The sequence below is a fragment of the Indicator indicator genome, chromosome 33 (genome assembly GCF_027791375.1).
Source record: "Indicator indicator isolate 239-I01 chromosome 33, UM_Iind_1.1, whole genome shotgun sequence".
Taxonomy (NCBI): Eukaryota; Metazoa; Chordata; class Aves; order Piciformes; family Indicatoridae; genus Indicator; species Indicator indicator.
Window position 1 is genome coordinate 911,717 of NC_072042.1, and position 26,702 is coordinate 938,418.

The 26,702-nt window shown below is 47.4% G+C and overlaps 1 protein-coding gene across 2 annotated transcripts in view; it reads left to right on the forward strand.

The window, feature by feature from the left end:
* Positions 1-2,356: 2,356 nt before the first annotated feature.
* PUM1 (pumilio RNA binding family member 1) overlaps positions 2,357-26,702 on the forward strand; it is a 90,708-nt gene continuing 66,362 nt past the window's right edge. For both annotated transcript variants that reach the window (XM_054395399.1, XM_054395401.1), the window contains exons 1-2: positions 2,357-2,722; positions 20,920-20,988. In XM_054395399.1, the coding sequence (XP_054251374.1) occupies positions 2,360-2,722; positions 20,920-20,988 (432 nt within the window). In that variant the 5' untranslated portion in view covers positions 2,357-2,359. The remainder of the gene's footprint in view (positions 2,723-20,919; positions 20,989-26,702) is intronic.

Consider the following 26,702-nt stretch of genomic DNA (forward strand, 5'->3'; position numbering starts at 1 on the left):
AGGGGAGGAACAGAGCTACCTTGTAGGCCCTGGGAGCCACTGTCAGGATCAGGGCCAAGGTTTGCAGCCACCAAGGTACCAGAGTAAAAGCATTGTGAGGCTGGTGTGTGGCTGTGGTGAAAGTCTGTGAGGTTTTCCCACCCCAGTTTCATCCTTTGTGGGATTTGCAGGATTGCCTTTAGGTAACTGAAGCCATAAACTAGTGATCTTCTGAAAAACAGTGATTCTGACCATCCGGGGCTTTTGAAACCCCATTGGATTTGTGTGTGCTCTGCATGGGCTGAGCCTTACCTAAGCTGTTCACACGTGTAACATGTTGCTCTCAGCATCAGCCCATAGTGGTGTGTGAAAACAACAAACAAACCTGTGGGTTAGTGCTGCTGGGATGGAGAGTTAGAGACTAGTTGGACTCGATGATCTTAAAGGCCTCTTCCAACTAAAATGATTCTGTGATGCTCTGAAATTATTTGGGGGATAGTAAATTAGTGAGTTGCTGCCAGCCCGCTCTGCCAGTTGTCCTTTTGCCCACAGTGGATTTTGGGTCTATCCAGAGCCTTGGGGTATTTCAGTGTTGGATGGGCTCTATGACTTGTCCAGCTCTCCCCTGGTACTGTCAAGAATGGGACCAGCACTGCTGGCAGCTCCAGCTCTGGAAGGTTCAGCCAAGATCCCAAGGCACCAAGAGGTTAGCTGCCCCTTTCTGCAGGGTGTCTCACACTACACATGCTGGTGTGTTTTACCATCGCTTGACCAAAGCCAGCTCTGGATTTTGCAGGAGGAGTGCTCATTGTGTTTGGATTTTATGGACTGCAGAAGCAGAAATCCAGTATTTCTGCTTTTTACCATGAGGGTGGTGAGGCACTGGAACAGGTTGCCCAGAGGAGTTTTGGAGGCTCCAAGCCTGGAGGTGTTCAGATGCAGGTTGGATGAGGCACAGAGGAACCTGGTCTGGTAGGAGGTGTTCCTGCCCATATCAGGGGATTTCTAACTAGATGATCTTTAAGGTCTCTAGATGATCTTTAAGCCATTCTACGATTTCAAGCTTGCATTTGGGGAAAAAAAAGCCCTGTTGCTTTGATGCTTTGTGTGACTGAGTGGAGACATTGTGATACAGAGCAACTCGTATTGATTGAAGATCTGCCTCTTGTAATTTGTGGGCTGTAAACAAGCACAACAGGCTCTGATGGTGGAATCTGCCTTCCTCTGGCTTCTTTGGGAGCTTTTTCCAGCCATTCTCCATGGCAGCATTCCAGTTGGGGCTTTGTCCATTGCATAAATTGCCATTTTGATGTGGTTCTAATGGGTACCTTGCATGAATCTTGCCTTTACTGCTAACTCTTGGCAGCACAAAATGTGACATTTTTGGCTAGCTCTCATTTTTTTTCCTATGATATTTTAGTTGCTGGGTTAATGGAGCAAATAACTGTGTTAAAATCATCAGATTTGGCATCATGGTGTTGCCCTGCCAGTCTCAAGATGGGTGTGTTATTTAAGATGTGAAGCTGAATCTGTGAGGATTTCACAGAGTCACAAGCACAGAATGTTGGGGGTTGGAAGGGACCTCTGGAGACCACAGAATGGTAAGGGTTGGAAGGGATCTCTGGAGATCATGGAATCCAAACCATGTGCCAAATCAGGATCACCTAGGGCAGGCCACACAGAAACATGTCCAGGCAGGTTTTGAAAGTCTCCAGAGAAGGAGACTTCACCACCTCGCTGGGCAGACTTCTTCAGGGCTGTGGCATCCTCATTCTTGTCCAGAAAGGAATTGGAGCCAATCACTGGTAAAACTACAGATGTCAGATTTAGACTTAGTGTATTAAAACCTACATACAAAAGATTCTGTGCTTGAAACTGATTGATTCTCATGGAATGATAAATAGAGGCTGCATTCTTCACAGGAAACAGAGCCAGAGTTCATGATTTCATAGAATCACAGAATCATAGAATGTTAGGGGTTGGAAGGGACCTCTGGAGATCGAGTCCAATCCCCCTGCCAGAGCAGGATCACCTAGTCCAGGTCACACAGGAACACATCCAGGCAGGTTTTGAAAGTGTCCAGAGAAGGAGACTCCACAACCTCTCTGGGCTGCCTGCTTCAGGGCTCCAGCACCCTCACACCAAAGAAGTTTTTCCTTATGTTGTGGTGGAACTTCCATCTTGTACTTGTCGTTCCTTGTCCTATTGCTGGGCCCCACTGAAGAGAGCCTGACCCCTTCATCTTGACACCCACCTCTCAGATATTTATAGACATTAATAAGATCCCCTCTCAGCCTTCTCAAGACTAAAGAGCCCCAGTTCATGCTTTCTTTTCCTTCTCTCTCCCCCTTGGCCTCTCCCCTCCGTAGGTGCTGGTGGAATGAGCGTAGCGTGTGTTTTGAAGAGAAAAGCAGTACTCTGGCAGGACTCGTTCAGCCCCCACCTGAAGCAGCACGCTCAAGATACAGCTAATCCCACCATGCCTGTTGTACTGACATCTGGAACAGGGTCCCAGGCTCAGCCACAGCCAACTGCAAACCAGGCACTTGCAGCAGGGACACACTCCAGCCCTGTTCCTGGGTCCATCGGGGTCGCAGGCCGCTCCCAGGACGACGCTATGGTGGATTACTTCTTCCAGAGGCAGCATGGTGAGCAGCTTGGGGGAGGAGGAAGTGGTGGAGGCGGCTATAATAACAGCAAACATCGTTGGCCTACTGGGGATAACATTCATGCAGAGCATCAGGTAAAAAACCAGTTCCATGTTTCCAAACTCCACATGTTGAATGCATTGGGCTTGTGATAGATGCTTTTAATGACACTTTTTCAAGCTTCAGCTGGTTGTTGTGCGGGTGGGAAATGGCAGTGGTTTTACTTTTTGTTTTCTCTTTTCAGGATCATGGGGCCTTGGTTGTTTTAAGCTGAAATGTTTCTGCTCCTCAGGGTGTTGAAATCCCAGTCCACTCTCTTGACAGTCGAATGTTGATCGTTGCCTTTTATTGATTTTTGTTGTTGTTTTGGCTGTGTGGAGCAGCGTGGCAGTGGCTGCTGCTGCTGCTTTTCAAAACTGGTGCTGTAGTTAAATAATTCTTATGTAATGGTATTACAAAACTGCCAATGATGTAGGTTGGGCTCTCACCGTTCCCAGTAGTGAAAAACACAGCTCTGGAGGTTGCTGGTAATATGTTTTCCTGGGTTTCTTTGCTTGTTTGGCTTGAGTTGGGTTTGTTGAGTTATAATTGGGAGGGGAAGAAGCTATTAATGTGCTTAGCTGACCTGAGAACTGCCTTAATAATGCTATGAAATGGTGTCTTTAGCCACACAGCTCACTTCTGGCAGTGACTTCAGGTTTACCCAGGATAGTGGGCCCAGCCGTTTCTCGGTAGCAGTGTTTACTAGCAGCCTTTTCAGGAGCTGCATTGTCAGATGTGCTGAGTGGAATGAGTGCATGACTCACTGGGGCTGGCTGGCTCTGACCCGTGAGGAGCTCCTCAAAGGAGAAGTGCTTCCTCTGCTGAGGGAGCACAGCTTCACTGTAAGCACGTTTAAGAAAGGAATGATTCCCACAGACGCTGTCAGAGCAGCAGACACAAAGCTTTTGCAACCCTTATATCTCCTGCCTCCAGTTTCTCAAATGAAAGGAAACAAGCCCTTGTTCCTCTGCCCAGCCTCCCCAGGGGATGTGTTGCCATCCAGACCATTTAAAAGCAAACATTGCAGTGAATTTTGCAACCTCGCTGAAGTCAGTGTGTGCATCAACAAAGCAGTAAACCCAAGTGCCCTGTTAAGTTGTTCTGGAAGAAAAAATCACATATAAATCCTACCATGTGAACTGAGCAGCTGGTGGAGCACTGTGGCAGCACAGTGTTTAGTGCAGTTATTGCTTAAAGGAAAGGACTGCATGGAAATGAGATGTAACTTTTCTTTTAAGGACCAGAATTTTCAGTTGCTAAATGTGAAACTTGTTTCAAGAGACACTGATGGAAGAGATCTTAAGTTGTGTGAGTAGCAGAAATGTCTGAGGGGCTGTAGCTTCCGGGTTTTTCAGATGAAAGCTGTCACACGGTCTGGTGTGGATGGAGATCTTTAGGCAGGACCTGCTGGTGTTTGGGCCTTCTGTGGAAAGATGACTTCATGGATTAAAATGAATGTAATGAAATTCTTAATCCCTTTTTTTTCCAACTCAGGCTATCGTTTGGCTTTGTCTGAAAAGGAAAGACAACAAATCTCACTGGAGACTGAGGGGGCAGAGATGAGACACCCAAATTCTGCAGCCACTGGAAGTGGTGCTGGCATTTGAGCTTTTATTTACTGAATTCTTTAATAGACTTAAACTTTCACTTCAGCAAAAGAGTCCTTCCTGGTGCAGAGGCTTACCCTGCTCTCAGGAGATGTGTTTCTAAAAGAAAACAAGCTGAGGAATAGCAACTTCTTGAATGAAGTGATACTGGTAACTGTGCCACTTAATGGAAGAAAAACCAGTTTATACCAGTTTTAACTGAACTCTTAAAGGCACGGTGCCTGTGGTCTGTGGAGACAGAACACTTCTGAGCAGGTTGTGTGGACAAAATACACCTGCAGGGTTAAACTCAGAAGGTCCTGTGTGATGCTTTCTCTGGTTTTGCCCCATATGTTGTGTGATCTGAAACTCAGGAGATTCCCACTCCGACATAATTCGTACTGGGACTTTCCCTGTTCTTGTGGCCTGGAGGTTTTTACATTGGCTGTAGTGTCTTTGTCACAGAGTCTTGGTGTTGTGTGTTGAGTGTGCATCTCTACACCACTCCTTGTGATTAATTTCTTCACAGCCAGCCCTGAGGTAGCCACTGTCTCTATTCTGTTGTGGTTTATTTGATGCCATGTACTCCAACGAGCAGTTTTATCTCTGTATTCATTGCTCCAGCCTTTCCTGAGTACTTCTTTTCTATGGTTCTCTGTTTGCCTCAGGGTTTTGCCTGCTGGGAAGCAGAACACAGGATATGTAATTCTGATACTGCCATTCCTTTTGACTTCTTGGCCACCTCTGTATCTGCTTCTTAAATTATAAATTCCTGCAAGCAAGAGCTAACCTTATGCATGCAAAATGAATTAATTCAGTTTGGGCTTAGCTAGGGTAGGATTGGATTTGTCCTGCAAGAGCAGAAGTGGGAGGAAGTGCTGGGACATGCAGGGATGTGGGGAATCATCATGGGTGTCTGCTAAGTCTCATAGATGTGGGTTAGAGCCTGTCCACAGGAGGTTATGAAGATCATCTGAGGGCTGAAGCACCCCTCCTCTGGGGGCAGGCTGAGAGAGTTGGGTCTGTTCAGCCTGGAACAGAGAAGGCTCCAGGAAGACCTTAGAGCAGCCTTCCAGGATTTAAAGGGGGCTACAGGAGAGCTGGGGAGGACTTTGTACTAAGGCAGGAAGTAACAGGATATGGGGTGATGGCTTCAAACTGGAAGAAGCTGGGTTTAGATGGGACATGAGGAAGAAATTGCTCCTCATGAGGGTGGTGAAGCACTGGAACAGGTTGTCCAGACAAGTTGTAGAAGCCCCAAGCCTGGAGGTTTAAAAGGCTTGGTTAGTTGGGGCCTTGAGCGACTTTGTCTGGCAGGGGGTGTCCCCCCTGGCAGGGGGATTGGAAGGAGATGATCTTGAAGGTCCCTTCCAACCCAACCCATTCTATGTCTTTAAATTACTGTACTTTAGATTTTAGGCTTTCAAAGATAATGCAGCGAGGACTTTGCTGCCTTGAAGACTGGTTAGGAAACTTGGTAGCTAAAAGATAATGGAAAGCAGAAAAAATAATTACAGGGTAATATAGGTTAATGCCTGCCTAGAGCTTGGGAGGCTGGAATTAAAGGTAGAGGGATTTTTTTTTTAATTGTGGAATCCCAGTTTGTCCTTTGTTCTGTAGGTAGCCAGACATCTGTCTCTGTGGGTGATAATACTCCGGTGATTTTTACCAAATGATAGCATTTCAGCAGGGGTTGTTAAATAGCTGTGAGTGCTGTGAGTCAGAGCTTATTTATGGGATCCTGCCTTCCCATTTTTGTGGGGTTACCTGCTCCTCCCTCTTGTATCAGCTCTGAGAATCCACCTGGGAATGGCTTTAGGAGGGAGGGCTTAACGTAAAGTTTCTCTGCTGCCAGGGAAGCAGGTAGTGTCCTCTTGTTGTGCACACCAGGCAAATGCTGGGTCTTTATATGTTTTACCTGGAAACGTTCTCTTGCCTTTGTGTTTTTCCTTCATGAAGAAGGAGCAGGGGGGAAATAATTACATTTTTATATAAAATTAAGGAATTAAGATGCTACTGTCCTGTTGCACGTTTGGATATCAAACATATCCACATTAACAGCACATGTTACAAACTCCTTTGTTCCTACAGCAGTGGTGGAATTAGACTTTTTTGTTTGGTTTTTTTTTTTCCCACCTCTGGATTGAAATCTCTGAACTCCTCAGCAGCTACAAATACTTCCAACACCAGATTTCACATGGAAGACACTTCCATCAGCCAAGTCTTGACTGCATAATGCAGTCTTCTCTCTTTAGAACTGTATAATAACAGAAAGGTTGTGGTTGGAGAAGGCCTTTAAGATCATTGAGTCCATCTGGTCTCTAACTCTGCTAAGACTGGAGCTAAACCATGTTCCTCAGCACCATATCTCTGCCTCTTTGATGGGATGGGGATTCAATCACCTCCCTGGGGAGCCTGTTCAGTGTTTGAGAACCCTTTCAGTGAAGAAGTTTTCTAATGTCCAACCCAAACTTCCTCCCTGTTGCAACTTGCGGCTAACCCCCAGCTTGCTCCAATCTCCTTACAGGGAGTTGTAGAGAGCCAAAAGGTCTCCCCTCATCCTCCTTTACTCCAGGCTGAACGACCATGGGTCCCTCAGCTGCTCATCACCAGCCCTATTCTCCAGACCCTCCACCAGCTTTGTTGCTCAGAAGGCTGCTAGCAACCTGGACACGCTTCAGTCCCTCAATGTCCTTCCTGGGGTGAGGGGCCCAAAATTGGACTTAATATTTGAGGTGTGGTCTCACCATTGCCCAGTCCAAGGGGACAATCCCTGCCCTGGTCCTGCTGGCCACACTATTGGTCGATCCAGGCCAGGATGCTGGTGGCTTTCTTGGCCACCTGGGCACACACTGACTCCTTTTCAACTGCTGTTGACTGACACCTGCAGGTCCTTGTCTACCAGGCAGTTTCCAGCCTCTCTACCCAAAGCCTGGAGCATTCATGGGTTTGTGGTGACCCCAGGTGCAGGACCCAGCACTCAGATTTGTTTGTCCACAGAAATCAACAAGATGAAGTTGAGTGTTGGTGCCCACTGGTAATGATTAGATTGGAACTGGAGGTTAAGTTTGTCACTCACCTGTGGTGCCCAGTTATATTTCAAGCTCTGGGAACAGAGTTTTGATAGCTGCTCTAGGGTGGTTTTGTGTGTTTATCCTGCAAAAAATGGGTGGGAATCAGAACCTCTCCTCACATAGGTGAGTGAAGAGGTGCAAGATGGCCTGGTTTGGATTTGTCCTGGTTGGGAGAGGTTGCAGATCTCATTACAAATTCAAACAGCTGTTTACTGCTCCTGAGGGGAATGGAAAGCTGGTCAAGATACTCAGCTGGGAGAAGTTATCAACACTGAGCAGGTTTTTAGGAAAATTGGCTGGGTTCTCTTGGCTGGGGTCTCCTGTGGCTGGTGTCTGTGTGTATGTGCTCAGACTGGAGCAGAAAGAAGCTGCTCTGGTGGTGGTCCCTTCTGAATTGCGGAGTGGATGTACTCAGACTGTCTGAACTGCAGTTGGGGCAGTGAGGGAGTTGCTTAGTAGAAGCAAATGATGGTAGGGATTTACTTTCTTTGAGAGCATGTTTAATTAATAATTGGAGACAATAGAACTCTGCAGGGATCGTCTTGTTGAATGTGGGGAATTTTTCACATATAGCTGGTAAAGAATAGTGAGAGCAACAGGCCTGGGGCTGGGTTTTCTGCTCAGTTTTGTCTTTTGGCAATATGACCATGCAGCTTCTTAACTGAGAACTTGCATTCAAGTGGAGCCAGAAGGTGACTCTCCTGGCAGCTGCCCTTCTAGAACAGTGCTGCTCAAACCGTGCTGCTTGCTGCTGTGGAAGTGTCTGCATCTGACATTGTTTGACAATGTTTGGTGCCTGTTGGCAGGCATGATGACCACTTTGCCTTGAAGTTGTGGCCACGTCCTCTAAAAGGATTGTGGAAGCTAAGGAAGGAGAAGCTCAGAAGTGCCCTCTCAGAGGTTTGTATTCTAATAGCAATATTCCATTTGGGTTGTGTTCCAAGGGCCTTGAGCAAACTGGTCTAGTTGGCAGGGGTTTGGAGCTAGATGATCTTTAAGATCCCTTCCAACCCAAACCATTCTATGATTTTAAGATCTAGTGTTTTTTCTTCCAAAGAGAAATCCCCTTGAAGTGACACTTAACTGTTCAGGATGGAGATTTCCTGATGCACCCCTGGGAAGCACCTAGTGTCTAAGAGCTGCTGTGATTTTACTAACATGACTTGTTGTCTGGGCTAACGTTGAAGGCATGGAGAGGATCCTTAATCATGTACACCTTCTGGTAGAGCCTGTGGCTCTCCTCTTGAAGACTCTTTTCTGATGTGAGTCCTTTAAATCTCTTGTATTTTCATGGCTCCTTCCTTGCATGGCAGTCAAGCAGTCGGGACTCCCCTCAGGGTGACACTAGAATGGCTGTGCTAACTCGATACCCAGCTAAGCCAGGACATAATACCTTGCTGAGGTGAGATATCTGCTTTGGCTGATTTGTCCCACAGAGATTGCTTTGTGCTAGAGGGAATTTTGAGAGAGAGAGATCAGAACATTTGATTTAGTTTTCTGCATTACATTGCCCTTCGAAAAATCCTTCCTGAGAGAGAGGGAGCATGAGTTGATTGGCTAGGTTGGGTATTGAAGGATGGGGATTGGAAAGCCCTTCTCTTGCATAGGGCAGAAAACCCAGCCAGAAGTCTGCAGAAGGTCAGTTTAAGAGTCTGCTCCCTCTGAATCAGCTGCTTTTACAGTCCCTGACAGGCAGCTGGCTTGAGCTGGGATTGCACAAGTGACCCGGTGTGCTCTCTCTGGTCCATCATCTTTGTAATCTGCTTCCTTGCTGTGGTGCTTGCTCAGGATGAGCAAGGAGGTTTCCACACTATGGATTTGGTGCATTTCAGTGCTTCCAGAAGTGTTTCAGTGAGTGCATAGCACACAAGCATGTTTTCAGTGGAGCTTTATTAGAGTACAGCTTGTGCTTGTTTTCTTCCTCCCCTCTCCCCATCCTTGCTTTCCCCTTATCAGCTCTTCTGTGGTTTGCTGAGCTGCTGTAACCTCTCTGTGCTCCTGCAGAGCAGGTTGTGTTACTCGGCATGGGTGAAACTTCAGGTAAGGCATAAGCCATTGTCCAGCCGTAGCAGCTTCTTCCTTGCAAAGTGACACCATTAATTTCAACTGCTGCTCAGAAACCACCTCAACAAAGAGCTGTTCCAGAGCAGTGAATCCAGTGGTGGTGTGCCCCAAAACTCACTGGTGGGTGTGTGCTGGGGCAGGTTGCAGTTTGTCTTCTCTGAGGGATGATCTCGCAGGTCTGCAGTGAACAAACTTTCCTTTGTGTGCGGATATCATGTGATGCTGTGCTCCCTCCTGACAGCGATCTGCTCTCAGATATCCTGTTGCTCCTCTTCCTTTGTTATGGGTAACGTTTGTTCTAGGGCAGTGGTTTTTAGTGGGAGCATCTGACTTTGTTAGTTGCCCTGTAGAGAAGCTGTGTTTGAGACCTTGGTTCTGCACCAGAGTGAAGCTTGATTGTTATTAAACCTTCAAGTTAGCCCTTAGCAGTTGGTGTGGCGTGGGGCTGCTCAAATCTGTCTCTGACAGAAGCAGTGAGCTTGGCACTGTAATGAGAATCAATGATAGGGTTTGGAAGGGACCATTGAGGTCCAGTGCTGCTACCAGAGCAGGGTCACCTAGGGTAGCTCACATAGGAACATGTCCAGAATGGTCTTGAAAGTCTTTAGAGAAGATTCATTGCTGTGTCCCTTCTTTAGGCCTTTCTCCCTCTGAGTTTAAACCTTGGAAGGTCAGAGTAGAAGTGAAAGGAACAGACATTAGTGTTGATATAGCTAGAGACTGGGTATCAGGGAAAATTTCTTTGCTGCAAGAATGGTCAGGGATTGGAACAGGCTGCCCAGGGAGATGGTGGAGTCCCCATCCCTGCAGGTATTCAACAAAACAGTAGATGTGGCCCTCTGGGACATGGTCTAGTGGTCACTGAGGTGTTGGTAGAAAGTTAGACTTGATGGCTTAGATTGGGCTTTTCCAACCTTAATGATTCTGTGATAAGTGTTTTTGGGGTGAAACCAGCCAGATCTTAGCGTACCCCTGAGTGTCTACTCAAAAACATCTCCCCACATGTACACACCTGGGGAGCAGAAGAGTTTTCCCAAGGTACCACCAACCTCGGTGAGGCAAAATTAAGGTCATTTCTTCTGTAATCCAGCATTTTGAAAGTTTTTCACTCCCAAGAGTCTGTGCCTGAGATGTTGCGGAGCAGCTGAAATTCCACATTGATGATGCACTTGCCTGGGTGAATCAAATCTGAGGGAAAACATCGTTAGCTCAGGCTGTGGAGCCGTTGGAGAGGCGCCTTTGGCGGCTGTGTTGCTGTGCCCTGAATCGTTAATCGCCTTGGCCCTGTGCCATCTGCATCATTAGCCAATCCAGGGTTTCAACAGCCTTTTGCTTCCAATGCTAATGGTAGGAGCAATTCCAATGATGAATCCTTTACTATAAAAATAGTAGTTAAAGCACCTAATCCCATCTAAGACGTGTGACTTCACGTTCTTTCTTCACTGACTATTGTTGTAGGAGAGGACTAAAAATAGGGCCATAATCAGTTGATGGAACAGCATATTTTAACCCTGGGTCTGAGTGTGTGTAGTGAGCCTCTTGTTGACACTGTGCTGTGCTTTTCTTGTTGTCAGCTGGGAAGTTCTCTGTTTTTTTTTCCCTCTCCCATGTACTCTACGTGTGCATGCAGGGTAGGTGTGTTGTAAGGAAGGTGCTGTGTGAGGTTTCAAACCAGCCAAACTCTGCTGTTCTCCCACAGGCTGAGTGGGAGGCACTTGTTTCCATCTGAAATCTGTAAACCTTGGGGTAGTTTAAAAAGCTTTAATGACTTGGGAGTTTATAAATGAAGTGCTACAAAGTAGAATCATTGAATTGTTTGGGTTGAAGAAGGCCTCCAAGATCATCAAGTCCAGCTGTCAACCCAGCACCACCTTGGCCATTAAATGATGGCCGCATATTTTGTGAACACCTCCAGGCATGGTGACTCGTACCACCAGGGGGGCAGCCTCTTTCAGTCCCGACCACTCCTGCAGTAAAGAAAGTTTTCCTAATCTCCAACCTAACCCCTCCCTGGCACAATATCAGGCTGTTTCCTCTCACTTATCACCTGACTCTAGGATGCATCTCACTGCAGCCTCCTTTCAGGGAGCTGTAGAGAGCAATGAGGTCTCCCCTAAGCCTCCTTTTCTCCAGACTGAACAATCCCAGTTCCCTCAGCTGCTCCTCACCAGCCCTGTTCTCCAGACCCTTCCCCAGCTTTGTTTATCTTCTTATTTAGGCTGTTCAGCTATACATGTTTTTTTCTCCTCTCCCTTCTAGGAATGTTTTATTCAGGCAGCAGCCTGAGTAATTTTGATGTTCTTCCTGTCTTAATTCCAGTGTTCCTTCAGTAAGGCTGACTTTTTTTTTTTTTTTTTTTTAGAGGAATGTTTTACTAGAAAATAAGGTTTTGGGCTTTTCCTATTACAAATTGAGCAGGATTTAAAATGTGGAGGCCTAACGGATGGAAACTTTACACCACACTTGCTTTTTCACACTTGCAGAGTCCACCTAAGTTAAAAATAAATACCCAAGTAAAAATCACACTTTTGAGGTGCTCTGGATAAACACCAAGCAGGGAGAACTTGGAATCTCTCCTCTCTTCTCAAAGAAACAAACCAAAGCTCTTCATTTCAGGAGCTGACAAATCCTAAGGTGTTGATCTCTCTTGGCAAGTGTAACACCATTTCCCACATCACTCTTCAGGAGCAGGAAAGCAAACCAAGTGGGCTTGGAGCAAGGTGGTCCCATCTAGCTTGTGCAGAGTTAAATTATCTGTGGGCTCCTCCAACCATGGCCAGCACCAGCAAAGGCTGGGGAATGAGCCCAGTCCCTGGATTTGTGGTCCCAGCACCTGGCTCTTGTTTGCTAGCATGGCAGATAAGTTGAGGATGCTTTGCCCAGGGTTCCTTAGAGTGCTATCTGTGGGATCCCCTGGATTTGGCTTGCTTGGCTGGCAGGACTGAAGGCTCCAGTCAGGCCTGTAATTTGCTGTGGATCAAAGAAGTTGCAAAGCAGCCATTTACATGTTGCAGCTTCATGGAATCCTGTCTCTGCAGCGCCCATCCTACTTTCCTACCCCTGGTTTAGCAGATCCTGCCCTGAGGGGTTTGTCTCCTGGTCAGGAGTAGAACTGGGGGAGGGGAGTAGTGGGAGAAGTGCTCTAGTTGAAGGGAGAAACAGCTGGGGGCTAGAGAGATCCCGGGCTAAGACAGTGCTGGGGAAGGGAAAAAGCAGCCTTTGAAATGGGGCTGTGTGGAGAGGGCATTAGGAGAGGGAGAAAGAGGAGAGCTGGGGCTCACAGGGGCAGTCCCCTGGTTTGCTTTGGTTCCTCTCTTTAGCATCATCAGCATCATAGAAACAGAGAACTTAAACCCTCTGCAGTCTCTGGTGCTGCTAATAAATGCAGATACTTGATCTGGTTAATATTGTCCAACATCAAAAATAAAATAATCATCCATCCTCAGGCTTTGTGGTGTGCTTTTAGAGGCAAATTTTTACATCATCAACTAGAATATTTCTCAGCTTCTTTTTCTCCATGGGACTTTTTAGTTTGTTTATTTGCTGTTTTCTTTTTCTCCTGTGTGTTTTCTTGGTTTTTTTTTGGTCGTGGTGGTGTTTTGGTTTTTTTGTTTGTTAATTCTACCTCTCCATTCTCTTTCTGGGTAGCATCACTTGCATAAGGAGGAAGAAAAAAAAAAAAACAAAACCTCTTTGTGATTAAGAATGAAATTCAGCCTTGGGTAGTTTTGCTGGGGGAATATAAATTCTCCATAAACGAAGATTCCTTAACACATAAAGCTACAATCCCCTGGGACACCTGCAAACCATGAAATGGGCTATAGTATTGCACTTGGAATTTGGATGGAAAGGTCATATGAGCAACCATATTTGCTTAATATAAGGTGCTATATTAACACTGATTGTTGACATTAACATTTACTTCAAATTCCAATTCAGCTGCTTTGCTGATAGTAGTTTGGAGAAAAAAACCAAACCCAAACCCTTGGATTATTCAAGAATAAAAAAGATGGTACTGGAAATCCAAAAGGTAAATAGAGGGTTGCTCTCATGTTAATTTGTTAGGTCCTTCAGATCCCTCTTAGTAATTGTAAGGACAGTTTGGGGCCCTGGTTGCTGTTGGTTTAGCTGACTGCAGAATCCCTTCTGACAAGTGTCATTTAGCCCCGTGGGCCTGGCTGCTTATGAGGTTAAAATTAGCTGGGGTTTGCAGTCCCAGCAGAGCAGGGTGTCCTGGAAGGTGCTGGGCTTTACTGCTCCTTTTGGTGGGGCCTGGTGTTCCACAGCTTTCCCTGCTCATCCTTTGCTGCGTGGCACCTTTAGAGCATTGGGGCTTGTAAGAGGAGGGATTTGGTCCCTCTCTGCCTGTAGGTTCCTAGATTCATAGAATAGTTTGGGTTGGAAAGGACCTTAAAGATCATCCAACCCCCCTGCCATGGGCAAGGACACCTCCCACTAGCCCAGGTTGCTCAAGGCCTCATCCAACCTGGCCCTGAACACCTCCAGGGAGGGGGCAGCCACAACTTTCCTGGGCAACCTGTGCCAGTGTCTCATCACCCTCACTGGAAAGAATTTCTTCCTGATCTCCAATCTAAATCTGTGCTCCTCAAGCTTCAGTCCAATTCCCTTTTGTCCTATAACTACAAGCCCTGTCAAAAGTCCTTTCCTCGGGGAAGTTGTTCCTTCCACTCTCAGCCTCTCTGAGCTCTTGGGTCTTTGGTGAGGATCACCAAGGTCTGCTTTACGCTTCTGAAAGAGACAACTTCCAAAGCATCTCACTACTGGTTGTATCTGTGGCTGTGTTTTGAGGAGGGCTGAAAAGCAGGGAAAAGCCTCTCACCTGGGTTTGTGGTGTGGTAGGTAAGCTCCAGTACCAAATGGTACCAATGCATAGAAAATCTTTAGCTGCTGGAATTCCCTGTATGTAAAGCCCAAAGTGCTGTAGATATGGACAAGGTCTGTGTAGCTTGGGGACCAGGAAAGTGTGAGCTGCTGAAAGTTCGGAGCTGCTGTCCTTTAGTTTGGCAGTGATGAGGCCCTCTGATGTTACTGCAAACCAAACCCACATGGAAGTGTCCTGTGTAAGATGGCTGCCTGACAGGCGTTAGTTGCCTGCTGCTTGAGGGCTTGGTGAGTGCCCAGTGAGGAGGTTGGCTGGGGAGTTGTGGGGGAGGCTGAGATTTGAGAGTGGCTGTTGACGTAGAGGAGCAGGTGTGCATTGTGGCAGCCTGCAGCAGGTGAGAGCAGCAAGCGTTCTGCCTTTTGCCCTCTGAACATGGGCAGTGCTGTCTTCTCTTGAAACTGGGAAAGGCCTCTGTGGCCTCAGCCTGTGTGAGGCCAAATGTTTTCACAGAATCAACCAGGTTGGAAGAGACCTCCAAGATCATCAAGTCCAACCGATCACCTAATCCTAACTACTCAACCAGACCATGGCACTAAGTGCCTCATCCAGGCTTTTCTTAAACACCTCCAGGGACATCAACCCCACCCCCTCCCTGGGCAGCCCAGTCCCATGGGCAATCTCTGTCTGTGAAGAACTTCTTTCTAAGACCAAGTCTAGACTTCCCCTTGCACAGCTTGAGACTGTGTCCACTTGTTCTGTTGCTGGTTACCTGGGAGAAGAGCCCAACCCCCATCTGGCTACAGCCTCCCTTCAGGTAGTTGTAGATGGCAATAAGGTCTCCCCTGAGCCTCCTCTTCTCCAGGCTAAACACCCCCAGCTCCCTCAGCCTCTCCCCAGCCTAGTGCTCCAGACCCCTCCCCAGCTTTGTTGCACTTCGCTGGACGCGTTCAAGCAACTCGAGCTCTTTCTTGAATTGAGGGGCCCAGAACTTTTGTTCAGGAGAGGGAAAATCAGGTTTAGATGCCTGACCCAGCCTGTGTCCTGAGCAGTATATCTCTCTCTGGCTTTAGGATGTTTTTCAGAGCAGAGGTGGGAATTGGTTAAAGGGCTTTAGAAGCAGAACTGACCTGAGCCTGGGCAAGGTGGCTTTACCCCGGCTCCTGACTGTGGCTCACAGCACACTGGAAACCCTCTCTGGGGTACATGCTGCTTCCTCTGAGCAGGCAGGAATTAGTTGTGAGTCAGTGAAGTGGCTGGAGTGTGTTACAGTGACATACATTCATGCATTAGCCTGTGTGAAAATTGCTCTTCTTGAATGAGCTCCTGGTTAATTTCAGGGAGATTTACATAATTCCTGAGTGCAGGCACAGCAGTTATGTGGAGGGGAGGATTGTGCCTCTGCAGTCAAACTGCTCCACAACTCTCATTCAGCAGAGTGGTGCTGATGCACAAAGCCTTAATTTTGTTGAGTAGGGCTTCAGAAGCAAATTTGCTGGTTTGCTACCTTACCAGACAGAAGGAAGGCTCTTGTTAAGGAATTGGGGAGGCCCCTCTGGTAGGAGCAAGGATCTGCACTTGGTGTTTGGCTTTGCAAAGTGGTGTGCGTGGAAGAGGCTGTCATGGGGTGAGCCTGGAGTGCTGCTGGCTAAGAGCAGGAGTCAGGTTTGGTTGGATCACCTGTGAAGCAGCTGGAGCTGCAGCTGACCTCTCCTCCTGTGATGCCTGATGTTTCTCAAGATCATCTCTCCCTCTGAGGAGCCAGGTTGTCATGTCACATCCAGTCAGGGCATGGCCTCCGTGTGCAGCCAATTCATCTTGGCGTTGTCTGCTGGATTTCTTTCAAAGCTCTGGTTCAGCAGTGAGCTGAGTTTTATGGCAATCAAATCTTATTGACGTTAGTGCTTGTCTGGGAAGAAGATCTTGCTCTGTGGACCTCCTTGTTTCTAGTGTTTACACATCCTGACTGTGCACTGCATGTCTGCATTCCTTACAGGGCAGTGGTAGTGAGAAGGAGTAGGTCCCTGTGAGGTGATGGTTTGCCAGTCTCATGTAATTACCATTTCAGAGGACTGCCTGCCTTTTGGAGTACTGAGGTGTGGGAAGTCATGACTTTGGCTGCATGTTCTGCTGTTTCAGAAGCTCTTTGTTCTTTCAAAGGGAGCTGCAGGAGCCCTGTGATGTTTGTGTGCATTGTCTAAGAACATGAGGTGAAGAAGTGCTGCTGGTTAATAATACAGAAGTGGGGAAATGAGGACCTTTTGTGTACAGTCTGTGAAAACTGAATAGTAAACTAGCCTCTCTTACAAACATAGATGCAAAGATCTGTGGAGATAAAGGAACAGAGACTGAAGGGCCTCAGAATTGATGATTCTGTGCAGTTTGGGCATACAGTGCCCAAAAGTTGTGCACAAAGACCTGATTCAGACAATGTTTTTATTGTTAGGATTGCTGAAAGAGGGATGAATAGAGGTGGCTCCTAGATATCTAGTGGATGATTTCTTCTGTTTCTTGACCTGTGACAGCAGACAGAGAAGCTGATACTGTTTTGATAGTGCCCGAGGCAAAGCCTATCTGAAAGAAGATGGAGGCAGCCTGTTTCTGCTGTGTCTTGTTAGCAGGGAGGTTGGGATGAGAGTTGGCAATCTTAAGACAGGTTTGAAGGCCCTGCAGACCCTCAAGAGAGGAGTGAAAGCAGCAGAACTATCAGATGTGCTGAGTGTGAAACCTTTGGAGTGCACTTTGCTTTAATGATGACACTGCTTTTTACCCTTTACTACTACTCTTATCTCGCTCTCTTATCACCTCTCTAGCAATCAGCTGTTATGGCATTGCTTGAAGACAAGTGTGCTTCTCCACCTTGGAGGTGGCCACATGGTCAGCACTGGGGGGAGCTGTGCATGTTTGTTGACTTACAGCTCTTGGAGAAATAGGACTTGATGGAATTGTGGTGTCTGGTGGAGGGTCATGAACTTGCATTGAAGGCTTTGACTGTTTTGGAGATGGTGTGTTGTTAATAGTTCCACAAGCTCTAGCTTCTCCACCAAGACTTCAGGCCAGCATGGGAGCATGACTGGACACCAAGTCCCATATTTACACTGCTGTGAATGCTTGGACAAGATGATAAGACATTTTTCTACTCCAGGCCAACACTTGAACAAGACATCTGAAAATGTTGTGAGCAGTTGTTGCATTTGATGCGAACAAGTAGAATGGATGATTCCAGCAGTCTTAAAAATGTTTGATGGAGTAAGGATGGCCATGTAACATGCTGAAGTACCAGAGAGAAGGGTGAGATTGGAGCTGAAAAGAAGAATTCCCTCCTGTTCAGAAGCTGCCCTTGTTTTATACAGGACCATCACCAGGGGTGTTGGTGATCTGAAGCTGTGAGGGGAGCTCAGTTTAGCAGGGGGAGTTGATGGTGCTGGGATCTTACCAAACAAAACCCAAATGTCACCCAACATCTTTTTGATCTGTGCAAGGAGCCTGGTGATCATTGCTTTGTAGCAGCTTTGTTGGGAGGTTCCCATATCACCTTTTGGAGCTCTTTTGTTTTGGAGCAGTTGGAACTGCTCTGCTTCTCTACCAGCACTGTGCATAGTGCTGCAAGTCCTGGATTGGTGCCACTGCAGCTGCATCTGTGGTTTGCTGGGACACTGCTTTAGAGTGAGAGTAATGAACATCATCCAGGGAATCTCTTGGTGTAGCTTCTCCAGGCCTCAGATGGCTCATTGAAATAACCACTTGCTACTGCTCAGCTTTTGTGGCTTTGTATGTCTGGGGTCTGCAGCAATTCCCATGAGTGCAGCTTGCAGTGCTTCATGGAAGAGTGTGGTCTTGGTTAACTTCTGTCTCACCTGAGACATATCTTCCCTGGCAGATTGGGGGATGGGACTGACAGGAAGGCAGGACTTTGGTGCTGTAGCTTTTGGAAGGTGGAGTCCTGTCTCTGCTCTCTGTGCCTGTGGTTGGTGTAATAAGTGTCACTGCAGCAGGTGACAAGATGGAGGCATCACTGAAAATAGCTTTGAGTGAGATCTAGCAAGGAGAGGATACTGTGGGTTTATAGATGATCATAGAATCATTGAATGGTTTGGGTTGGAAGGGACCTTAAAGATCATCCAGTTCCAACCCCACTGCCATGGACAGGGACACCTCCCACTAGCTCAGGTTGCTCAAGGCCTTATTCAACCTGGCCTTGAACACCTCCAGGGAGGGGACAGCTGCAACCTCCCTGAGCAACCTGTTCCAGTGTCTCCCCACCTGCACTCTATAAAGAATTTCTTCCTCAGCTCCAGTTTCAACCTCCCCTCTCCCAGCTCAAAGCCATTGTCCCTCATCCTGTCACTTCCAGCCCTTGTCAAAAGTCCCTCCCCAGCTTTCCTGGAGCCTCTTCAGGTACTGGAAGGCTGCTCTAAGGTCTGCCTGGAGCCTTCTCTTCTCCAGGCTGCACAATGACAACTCTCTCAGCCTGTCCCCATATGGGAGGTTCTCCAGCTCTCTGATGATTTTCATGGCATTCTCTAGACCTGCTCTTACAGATCCATGTCCTTCAGGTGACTGGCTGTTGGGGATTTGCAAATCGCAGAAATAAATAATTTATCAGTGTGTTACTAATTGCCTGCAAAGCTGTGGTGTCACAGGCTGGAGGAGACATCTGGAGGTTATCCATGGTGTCCTCTCTACATCTGATATTCTTGGGTGAGATCTTTTGGATCTTGTCTTAAAAATGCAGTGTTGTCACAGCAAAATTTTGATGTGGTTCTGCTGGAAGTAGTGGCAGAAGTGTGAGAAGTCAGGGTTAAGGTCAGTGAATGTGGTGTAACCACTTACAGCACTGATCTCACTGCAGGAACCTTAGCATCTAAACTGTTTTTTTTTTTTTTTATATATATAAAATATATATTATATATATATAAAATATACATTTAAATTACCCACCAGGTATTACTGGGCTCCTTCCCTTGTCCTCCACATCTCTTGCCATGTCTTCAGCGGTGACAGGACTAAACTCTGGGGTTAAAAAGAGCCCAGAAAGCTCCTCACTGAATAGAGGCTGGGAGTTACTTGTAAAGTAGTGCCTTTTATTTTATTTTTTTCCTCTCCAGACTCCTTACTCTAGCAGAACTGTGGATCACAGCAGAGCATTTGGGTTGCAGGGAATGTGTAAACATGGAGTAGGAGGTGTGTAGTGTTGGTTATGTGCCACCATAAGTGGTCGTGGCTGTTGTAGCAAGCCCTGCTTTGATAGGGGGCTGTTATCTGAGGAGGGCAGTAACTGAGTGAATTGCAGCAATGTGGCTGAACTTCTGTGCTTTGTCCTGAAGTCCATAGTTGGGTTTGTCCTTTGCTTCTGCAGCTGTGCTCCATGGCTGCATCTGCGGGGATGCCTCTGGATGAGGTTTGAGAATGAAAATCAGATGTGTTTTCTTGCATCCTCAACGTAGGTGACTGTTAAATTGCTGCTGCTTTGAAGCAGATCCAAAGCAGAAGCAGAGAAGGGCCCAACTCCCCAGGGAAATGGATCTTTGCAGGCCCTCCAGGTGAGCAAGGCCACTGTCACCTCCTGGCCTCTCCTCTTGCTCCCACAGTGCCCAAGCTCTGCCCAAAGAGTCTGGAAGGGCAGCTTCACCCTGACTTGTCCTTGTGTACGTGGCAAGCCTTGGGTCCCAGCAGAGCCATGGGGCTGTGTGCCTGCTGTGTTATGCACCAGCAGCTTCCTGGGAGTAAGGAAAAGGCCACAGCATGTTGTGGGCTTACTTCAGGTGTTCTGCACCACGGTTTATGTGCTTCTGGATTCTCACTGTGAGTCTTGGGGTTGCTCAGCTTGGGGAAGAGGAGCCTGAGGGGAGACCTGGCTCGCTAGAAATCCCTGAAAGGAGGTTGGAGCCAAGTGGGTGTGGATCTCTTCTCCCTAGTAAGTAGTGATAGGCAAGAAGAAATGGCTTCAAGTCTCACCTGAAGAGGTTTTGGTTGAACCCCAAGGGTTGTCAAGGCCTGGCCTGGGCTGCGCAGGGGTGTGGTGGACTCAGCATCTCTGGAGGGATTTCAAAGCTGTGTAGTTGTGGTGCTGAAGGCCTTGGATTAGTGGTGACCTGGCAGTACTGGGTTAATGGCTGGACTTGGTGATCTTGGAGGTTTTTCCAGCCTTAATGATTGTCTGATTCTCTGATTGCTGTGGGTTCAATAACTTAAATTAGTAACTGACCTGAAGGCATTGCTTGCTCTCTTTGGTCTTATTTAATTTGCCTTTTGTTTCTACCATTGTGTTTTGCTCTTTCATATTAATGTCACTTTACTATAAATCTGCCTGTTTGCCATGAGAGTAGTCTTCACTTGATTTTCACCTGCAAGGAAATGATACCAATTGGCTTGTGCCTTGAGTGCCTCACTTAGAATAATGCAGCTCAATTAGCCTCTGCAATGCACTTAGCAGATGTGGTTGTGTTAGACTTTGGATGGTTTAAAAGTGATTGCTGCTTTTTCCTTTTTTTGTTTGTGCATAAATTTAACTATAAACTTTGTAGCTTCTGGGAGTCTTCAGAGGTAAGTTACCTGTTGGAGCTCAATAACCTTGTTATGTCCTGGAATATGTTTGTCTCAGAATTGCTATGAACTGTGATTATTATGAAGAAAACCAACTGCAAGCATTTCCTCATCTCTTTTTCTTGCCCATCTACGAATAGGTGCGTTCCATGGATGAGCTGAATCATGATTTTCAAGCACTTGCTCTGGAAGGACGGGCTATGGGAGAGGTAAGTGAAAGGCCTACAGGAATAAATCTGTATCTGGGGGGGAAAGGAGGGATAGAAAGAGGTTTGGAGCCTGCTGGAATGATTCTGAACTAGAGAGTTGTCTGTTGTGACTGTGAAGCGTGTGTGTGTGTGTTTGTGTGTGTGTGCTTGATCAAAACAAACACCTGCCAGGCTGGAATATGTCTCAACAGGAGGAACAGCTAAGCTCCCACCTGTTGTATCATCAAACAGCAGAAGGGTGGTTGTAAAAAAAAATAAAAAGGGGGGGGGGTGGTAGAAATATGTCTTGTGACAAGTGGTACAATACTTGAAGCGTGGTTATTTTGGGCTCCAGTGATCTCAGACCCCATAATATTGTGGAGTTAAATTGTCTGTCATTGTTTGCTGCCCTGTTTTCACTCCTGGCCACCTTTTGGCTCTTGTCACAAAGCACAGGACTGTGTTTAACGGTTCTAATGGCTGGGAAACATCAGCAGGGGCTGCAGAGGTGCTAAGTGCTTCGGACAGCTCAAAGGGGTGGGCAGGTGCTGGCAGATAACAGGCCCTTCAGTTCTAACTGCAGAGAAGTGTGGGCAGAGTTGTTTTAATGTCAGAGTGCAGGGAGGAGGTGGCAGCTTTGGGGCAGATGGCCTTTGGGTTTCTTTGTAAAGACAGAATTTACCTATGTTTCAGGTGGTTTGAAAGAATAGCAAGTTACTGTAGTTGGGCAGTAGGTTCCTGGAAGTTCTCAGATTCATAGAATGGTTTGGGTTGGAAGGGACCTTAAAGATCACTTAGTTCCAACCTCCCTGCCATGCACAGGAACAACTCCCTCGAGACCTCATCCAGCCTGACCTTGAACACCTCCAGGGTGAGGGCATCCACGGCCTCCCTGGACAACCTGTTCCAGAGTCTCATGACCCTCACTCAAAAGAATTTTTTCCTAATCTCCAGTCTCAATCTCCCCTCTTCCAGCTCAAAGCCATTGTCCCTTATCCTGCCACCACAACCCCTTGTCAAAAGTCCCTCCCCAGCTTTTTTGTAGCCCCTTTCCAGACACTGGAAGGGCACTCTAAGGTCTCCTTGGAGCCTTCTTTTCTCCAGGCTGAAGCTGGATGTAAACACTTCTTTTCCTTGCCTTGTTCCCTTTTCTTTCATAGTTAGTCCCTTCAGAAGCTTGTGGGAGAACAGAGGTGAGATAATCATCTCTTGTAGGAGGCTGTTAAGATACAGCAGGACAGCTCTGTTTGCAGAGCCTGCCTTTTTGAGTTCCTGACTGGCAAGCTCAGACTAGGGCATTTCTCTCCACATTTATCCCATTCCTGTCTCTGTTACTTGGCTTGTAAACCAGGCTGAAAAAAATACTAAATCCCTAGAACCCAAAAGTTAATGTTGTGGAGAAAATGGCAGACTGGGGTTGTTGCATGGTGGCTTCAGAAGGTGCCTTTCTCAGGTGAAAGAACTCAGGGAATTCCTGGTGCTTGCAGCTTAGCTGCTTCTTCTCATTACCTTTCTCTCCTTGCTTCTCTGAAAGATCAGACCACTGAGCTGCATTTTAATCCCACAGGAGCTGATAGGAAAATCTCTGCTTCTCCAGGTTATGTTAACCTCCACTGAGCCTATTGACTAAGAGAGGTGAAAATGATTTACAAAGGAAAGAACGTGACATAAAAAACACTGCTGGAAACCAGCTGATGTGTCTCCATCTGAAGTGTGCCATAGGAATGAGGGGGCTGTGAGTGTTCTGGGAATAGTATTTTTTCCCACCTCACTTGAGCAAGACATTCATTTACAGATAGAGAACTACAGCACTTGTTTCGTGCTTACCATGGCATTGGATCACATCAGCTCAAGTGCCTGAAGGTATTCATAGAATCATAGGATGTTAGGAGATGGAAGGGACCTCTGGAGATCATCCAGTCCAGCCCATCCAAAATCAGGGTTACCTAGGGCAGGTCACACAGGAACACATCCAGGTGGGCCTTGAAAGCCTCCACAGAAGGAGACTTCACAACCTCTCTGGGCAGCATGCTCCAGGGCTCCAGCACCCTCACACCAAAGAAGTTTCTCCTCCTATTTAGATGGAACTTCCTGTGGTCCAGTTAGTGTCCATTTCCCCATACCCAGTCACAGGACCCCACTGAAAAGAGCCTGGCCCCTTCCTCTTGACATTCCTAAGTATGCTGGGTTTTACCAACTCTTGTTCAGCTGTCCCTTGAGAGATGTGAATTTGGGTTTGGGTTGTTGGAGGATGTGAGATTTACTTTCCAGTGATGATTCACCTTTTATTTTCCCCCCCTTCTTGTAACTGTGATGCAGAAAGTTTTAAAGTTGGTATCATTTTATCACTGGGCTTTCCCCCACACTGGAACATGCATGTTTTTCCAGGAAAGGGGACATTTCACCCTTTAAGCTAAGACACTGCTGCTTGTTTCTCTTGGGGTTTTTCCTCTATCAGTTGCAGAATCTAAATGTGATAGAGATGGAAGGGACCTCTGGAGGTCATCCAGTCCAACCTCTCTGCTAAAGCAGGGCACCCACAGCAGCTTGCCCAGGATCGCACTGGCCAGTGGGGGTTGGAAGCTCTCCACACAAGGAGACTCCACAACCTCTCTGGGCAGCCTGCTCCAGGCCTCCAGCACCCTCACACCAAACAAGTTTCTCCTGTTCAGGTGGAACCTCCTGGGTTCCAGTTTGTGCCCTTTGCCCCTTGTCCTGTCCCTGGGCACCACTGACAAGAGTCTGGCCCCAGCCTCTTGCCCCCCCTCCCTTTATCTCTTGCTGAGCATTGCTCAGATCCCCTCTGGGGCTGCTCTTCTCCAGGCTCAGCACCCCCAGGGCTCTCAGCCTTTCCTAGTAAAGCATCCAGAGGAGACTCCACAACCTCTGCCACAGTTTCCTGAGTTTTCCCTGTGTTTCCTGAGGTGTCCAACACAGATCCAGCTGGCTGATGTACAGCAGTGTGTAACCTGAGATCCCACAGGATGTGGTGCTGGCTTTCAGTACCATGTTCTTCAGCCATGGACTTTGATTTTGTGCAGGAAGCTCTGTTGTTCAGATGCCTTAGCAAGGAAGGCACTGATGGTTTCTTCCCCTCCTCCTGCTCCTGGAACATGAAGGAAAATCCTGGAGAAAGTCAGCATAGTGAGAAAAAAAAACTTGTGTGAAATACATGAGGCAAAGAGTGAAGTTGGTTTGTGTTTCTTGATCTTGAGTCTTCTGAGCCTTACCTGCAGGAAGTGTCAGTGATCTCTTGCCTCGAGTTGATAGGGAAAAACCTGGAGGAAAGTAGTTTACACATTCAGTGCATCTTTTTATCTTGTTTTCTTGCTTCTTAGTAAGCAACACCATCATCATCTTAGTGATTGGAGGAGTCTCTGTCTCTGAAGACATCACATCAGAGGTTTGTTTTAAAGGGCTTCTTTCTCTTACCTGGATTTTGATAGTGCAGTAGATAGTAAGTGATTAACAGATGCCCTAATTTGGGGAGGTTAGGAGGAGTTTAAAGCCCCCACAACCTCCATGTGCTTTATGGCTTCCAAATCCCACCCTGCCCCACAGCAACCAGCCTCATACCTTCTTCACTGTCTGTGCAGGTGGAAGTGCAACACCTCCCCTAGTGTGAGATTGAAAAGAAGAGCCCCAGAAGCACCTGGTACCCTGCTCTAAAATGGGGAAGATTTGGGCTGTTGCTAGTGAACATGGTCAGAAATGGTGAAAGTGACCTTCTGAAAGGGATGGCCTCCCCTTTTAGCATTGTCATAGAGCCACAGAGTTGTTTAGGCTGGAAAAGAGCTTTAAAATCATCCAGTCCAACCATTAACCTGACACTACCAGGCCTGCTGCTAAACCATGCCCAGAGGCAAGCCTGGAGTGTTTGTGGGGTTGTTGTGATCCAAGTGCTAGACCCAGCACTTGGCCTTGTTGAAAGCTGTGACCTGCTTGTTAGCTGCAGTGGTGGAAGTTGGTGTTGGAGCCTTAGGACAAGCCACATAAGCTGTTTGTATCAAACTCTACTTCTCAGCAGGTACTGATAAAAAGCCCTGGTGGTATAGAGCAGCAGGTGAGGGAAGGAAATGGTGCCTCAGGTGTCACCCCCAGGGGCCAGTTGGTTTGGGTGCTTCAGGGCACAGAGCAGAACACATGTCCATGCTGCTTGTGCCATCTTCTGAGCTCTTTGATCCCACCACAGCAATGATTATCTGAGCCTTTACATGAGCTGTGCAGGTTCCTTCTTTTCAGGCCTTCAAGACAGGGGAGGTGGCTTTCTGTCACTTGAATCCCTTTCCTTGAATCATAGAATGATTTGGGTTGGAATAGACTTCCTAAGGTCATCTAGTCCAACCCCCTGCACTCAGCAGGGACATCCTCTGCTAGATCAGGTTGCTCAGAGCCTTGTCAACCCTCACCTTGAATATTATCTTCAGGGATGGAGCCTCAACCTGTTCCAACCTGGGCAACCTGTTCCCGTGTTCCACTACCCTCATGGTGCAGAACTTGTTCCTAACATCCAATCTAAATCTGCTCTTCTTTCACTTCAAACCATTGCCCTCTCACTGCAGGCCTTTGGAAGCAGTCTCTCAGCAGCCTTCTTGTAGCCCCCTTCAGGTACTGGAAGGCTTCTGTGAAGTCTTCTCTGAGCCTTCCCTTCTCTAGGTAGAACAACTCCTGCTCTCTCAGCTTGTCCTTATAGCAGAGGTTCTCCACCTCTCTGATCTTTTTAGTGACCTCTGGACCCACTCCGTCAGGTTCATGTCCTTCCTGTGTTGAGGGCCCCATAGCTGGGCACAGCACTGCAGGTGAGGTCTCAGCAGAGCAGAGGGGCAGGTTTCCCTCTTTCCATCTCTGGCCGTGCTGCTTTGGATGCAGCCCAGGCTGCCTTTGGCCTTCTGGACTGCCAGTGCCCAGTGCTGGTTCCTGTCCAGCTTCTGGTCCGCCAGCACCCCAAGTTCTTTTCTGCAGGGCTGCTCTCAATCTCATCATCCCTCAGCCTGGATTGATACCTAAGATTGCCCTGTAACTTTGCAATGCTGAACACTCCTGCAGTGTCTTTTTGGGACAGCAGAGTGCAGAGGGGCAGCGAGGTGGTGTTTGTCCTTGCCATCAGGGCATTGCAGGCATTCTGAACTGCAGCAACATTCTTGGGTTGATGGTAGGTTGTGCTGTGAGACAAGCCTAGAATGGGAGAGCAGCTGGGTGAGGAGCTGGCTGTAACTTAATCCAGGAGAGTAGGAGGACAGTAGGGACAGGAAGATGTGAGACAACTGGTAGGTGCTTCAAAAGTAGAAGGAATTGGACCAAAGATAGGAAGTATGACTATTGGGGGTAACAGTGAATCTCATCCTGCTCTTGAAAGGAAGTGCTGCTGAGAAGTACTTCATCTAATGACCATTTAATTACTGCTGTCTGCTGCTGTCCCCTCTGGAGTCTAGTGTAGGTCTGACTGGCTAACCAGGGGGATTGGACTAGATGGCCTTTGGAGGTCCCTTCCAACCCAAACCATTCTAAGATTGCTACAGCCCCCATGTCTCATAGCAGCAGAGCTCTTGACCATCAAATGCTGAGGTAGGATATGGTTCACCATGGCCAGGTTGGTTGGGTCCTAGATAAGCCTCTGCCTCCCCAGTGGCCAGCACTTGTTTTTAAGCAGAGTGGTTGTGACATTTGGCTTGGACCAATCTTCTGTCTGGGTTAACAATAAAACCCAATGTAAACCAAGCCAAAAAACTCCACCC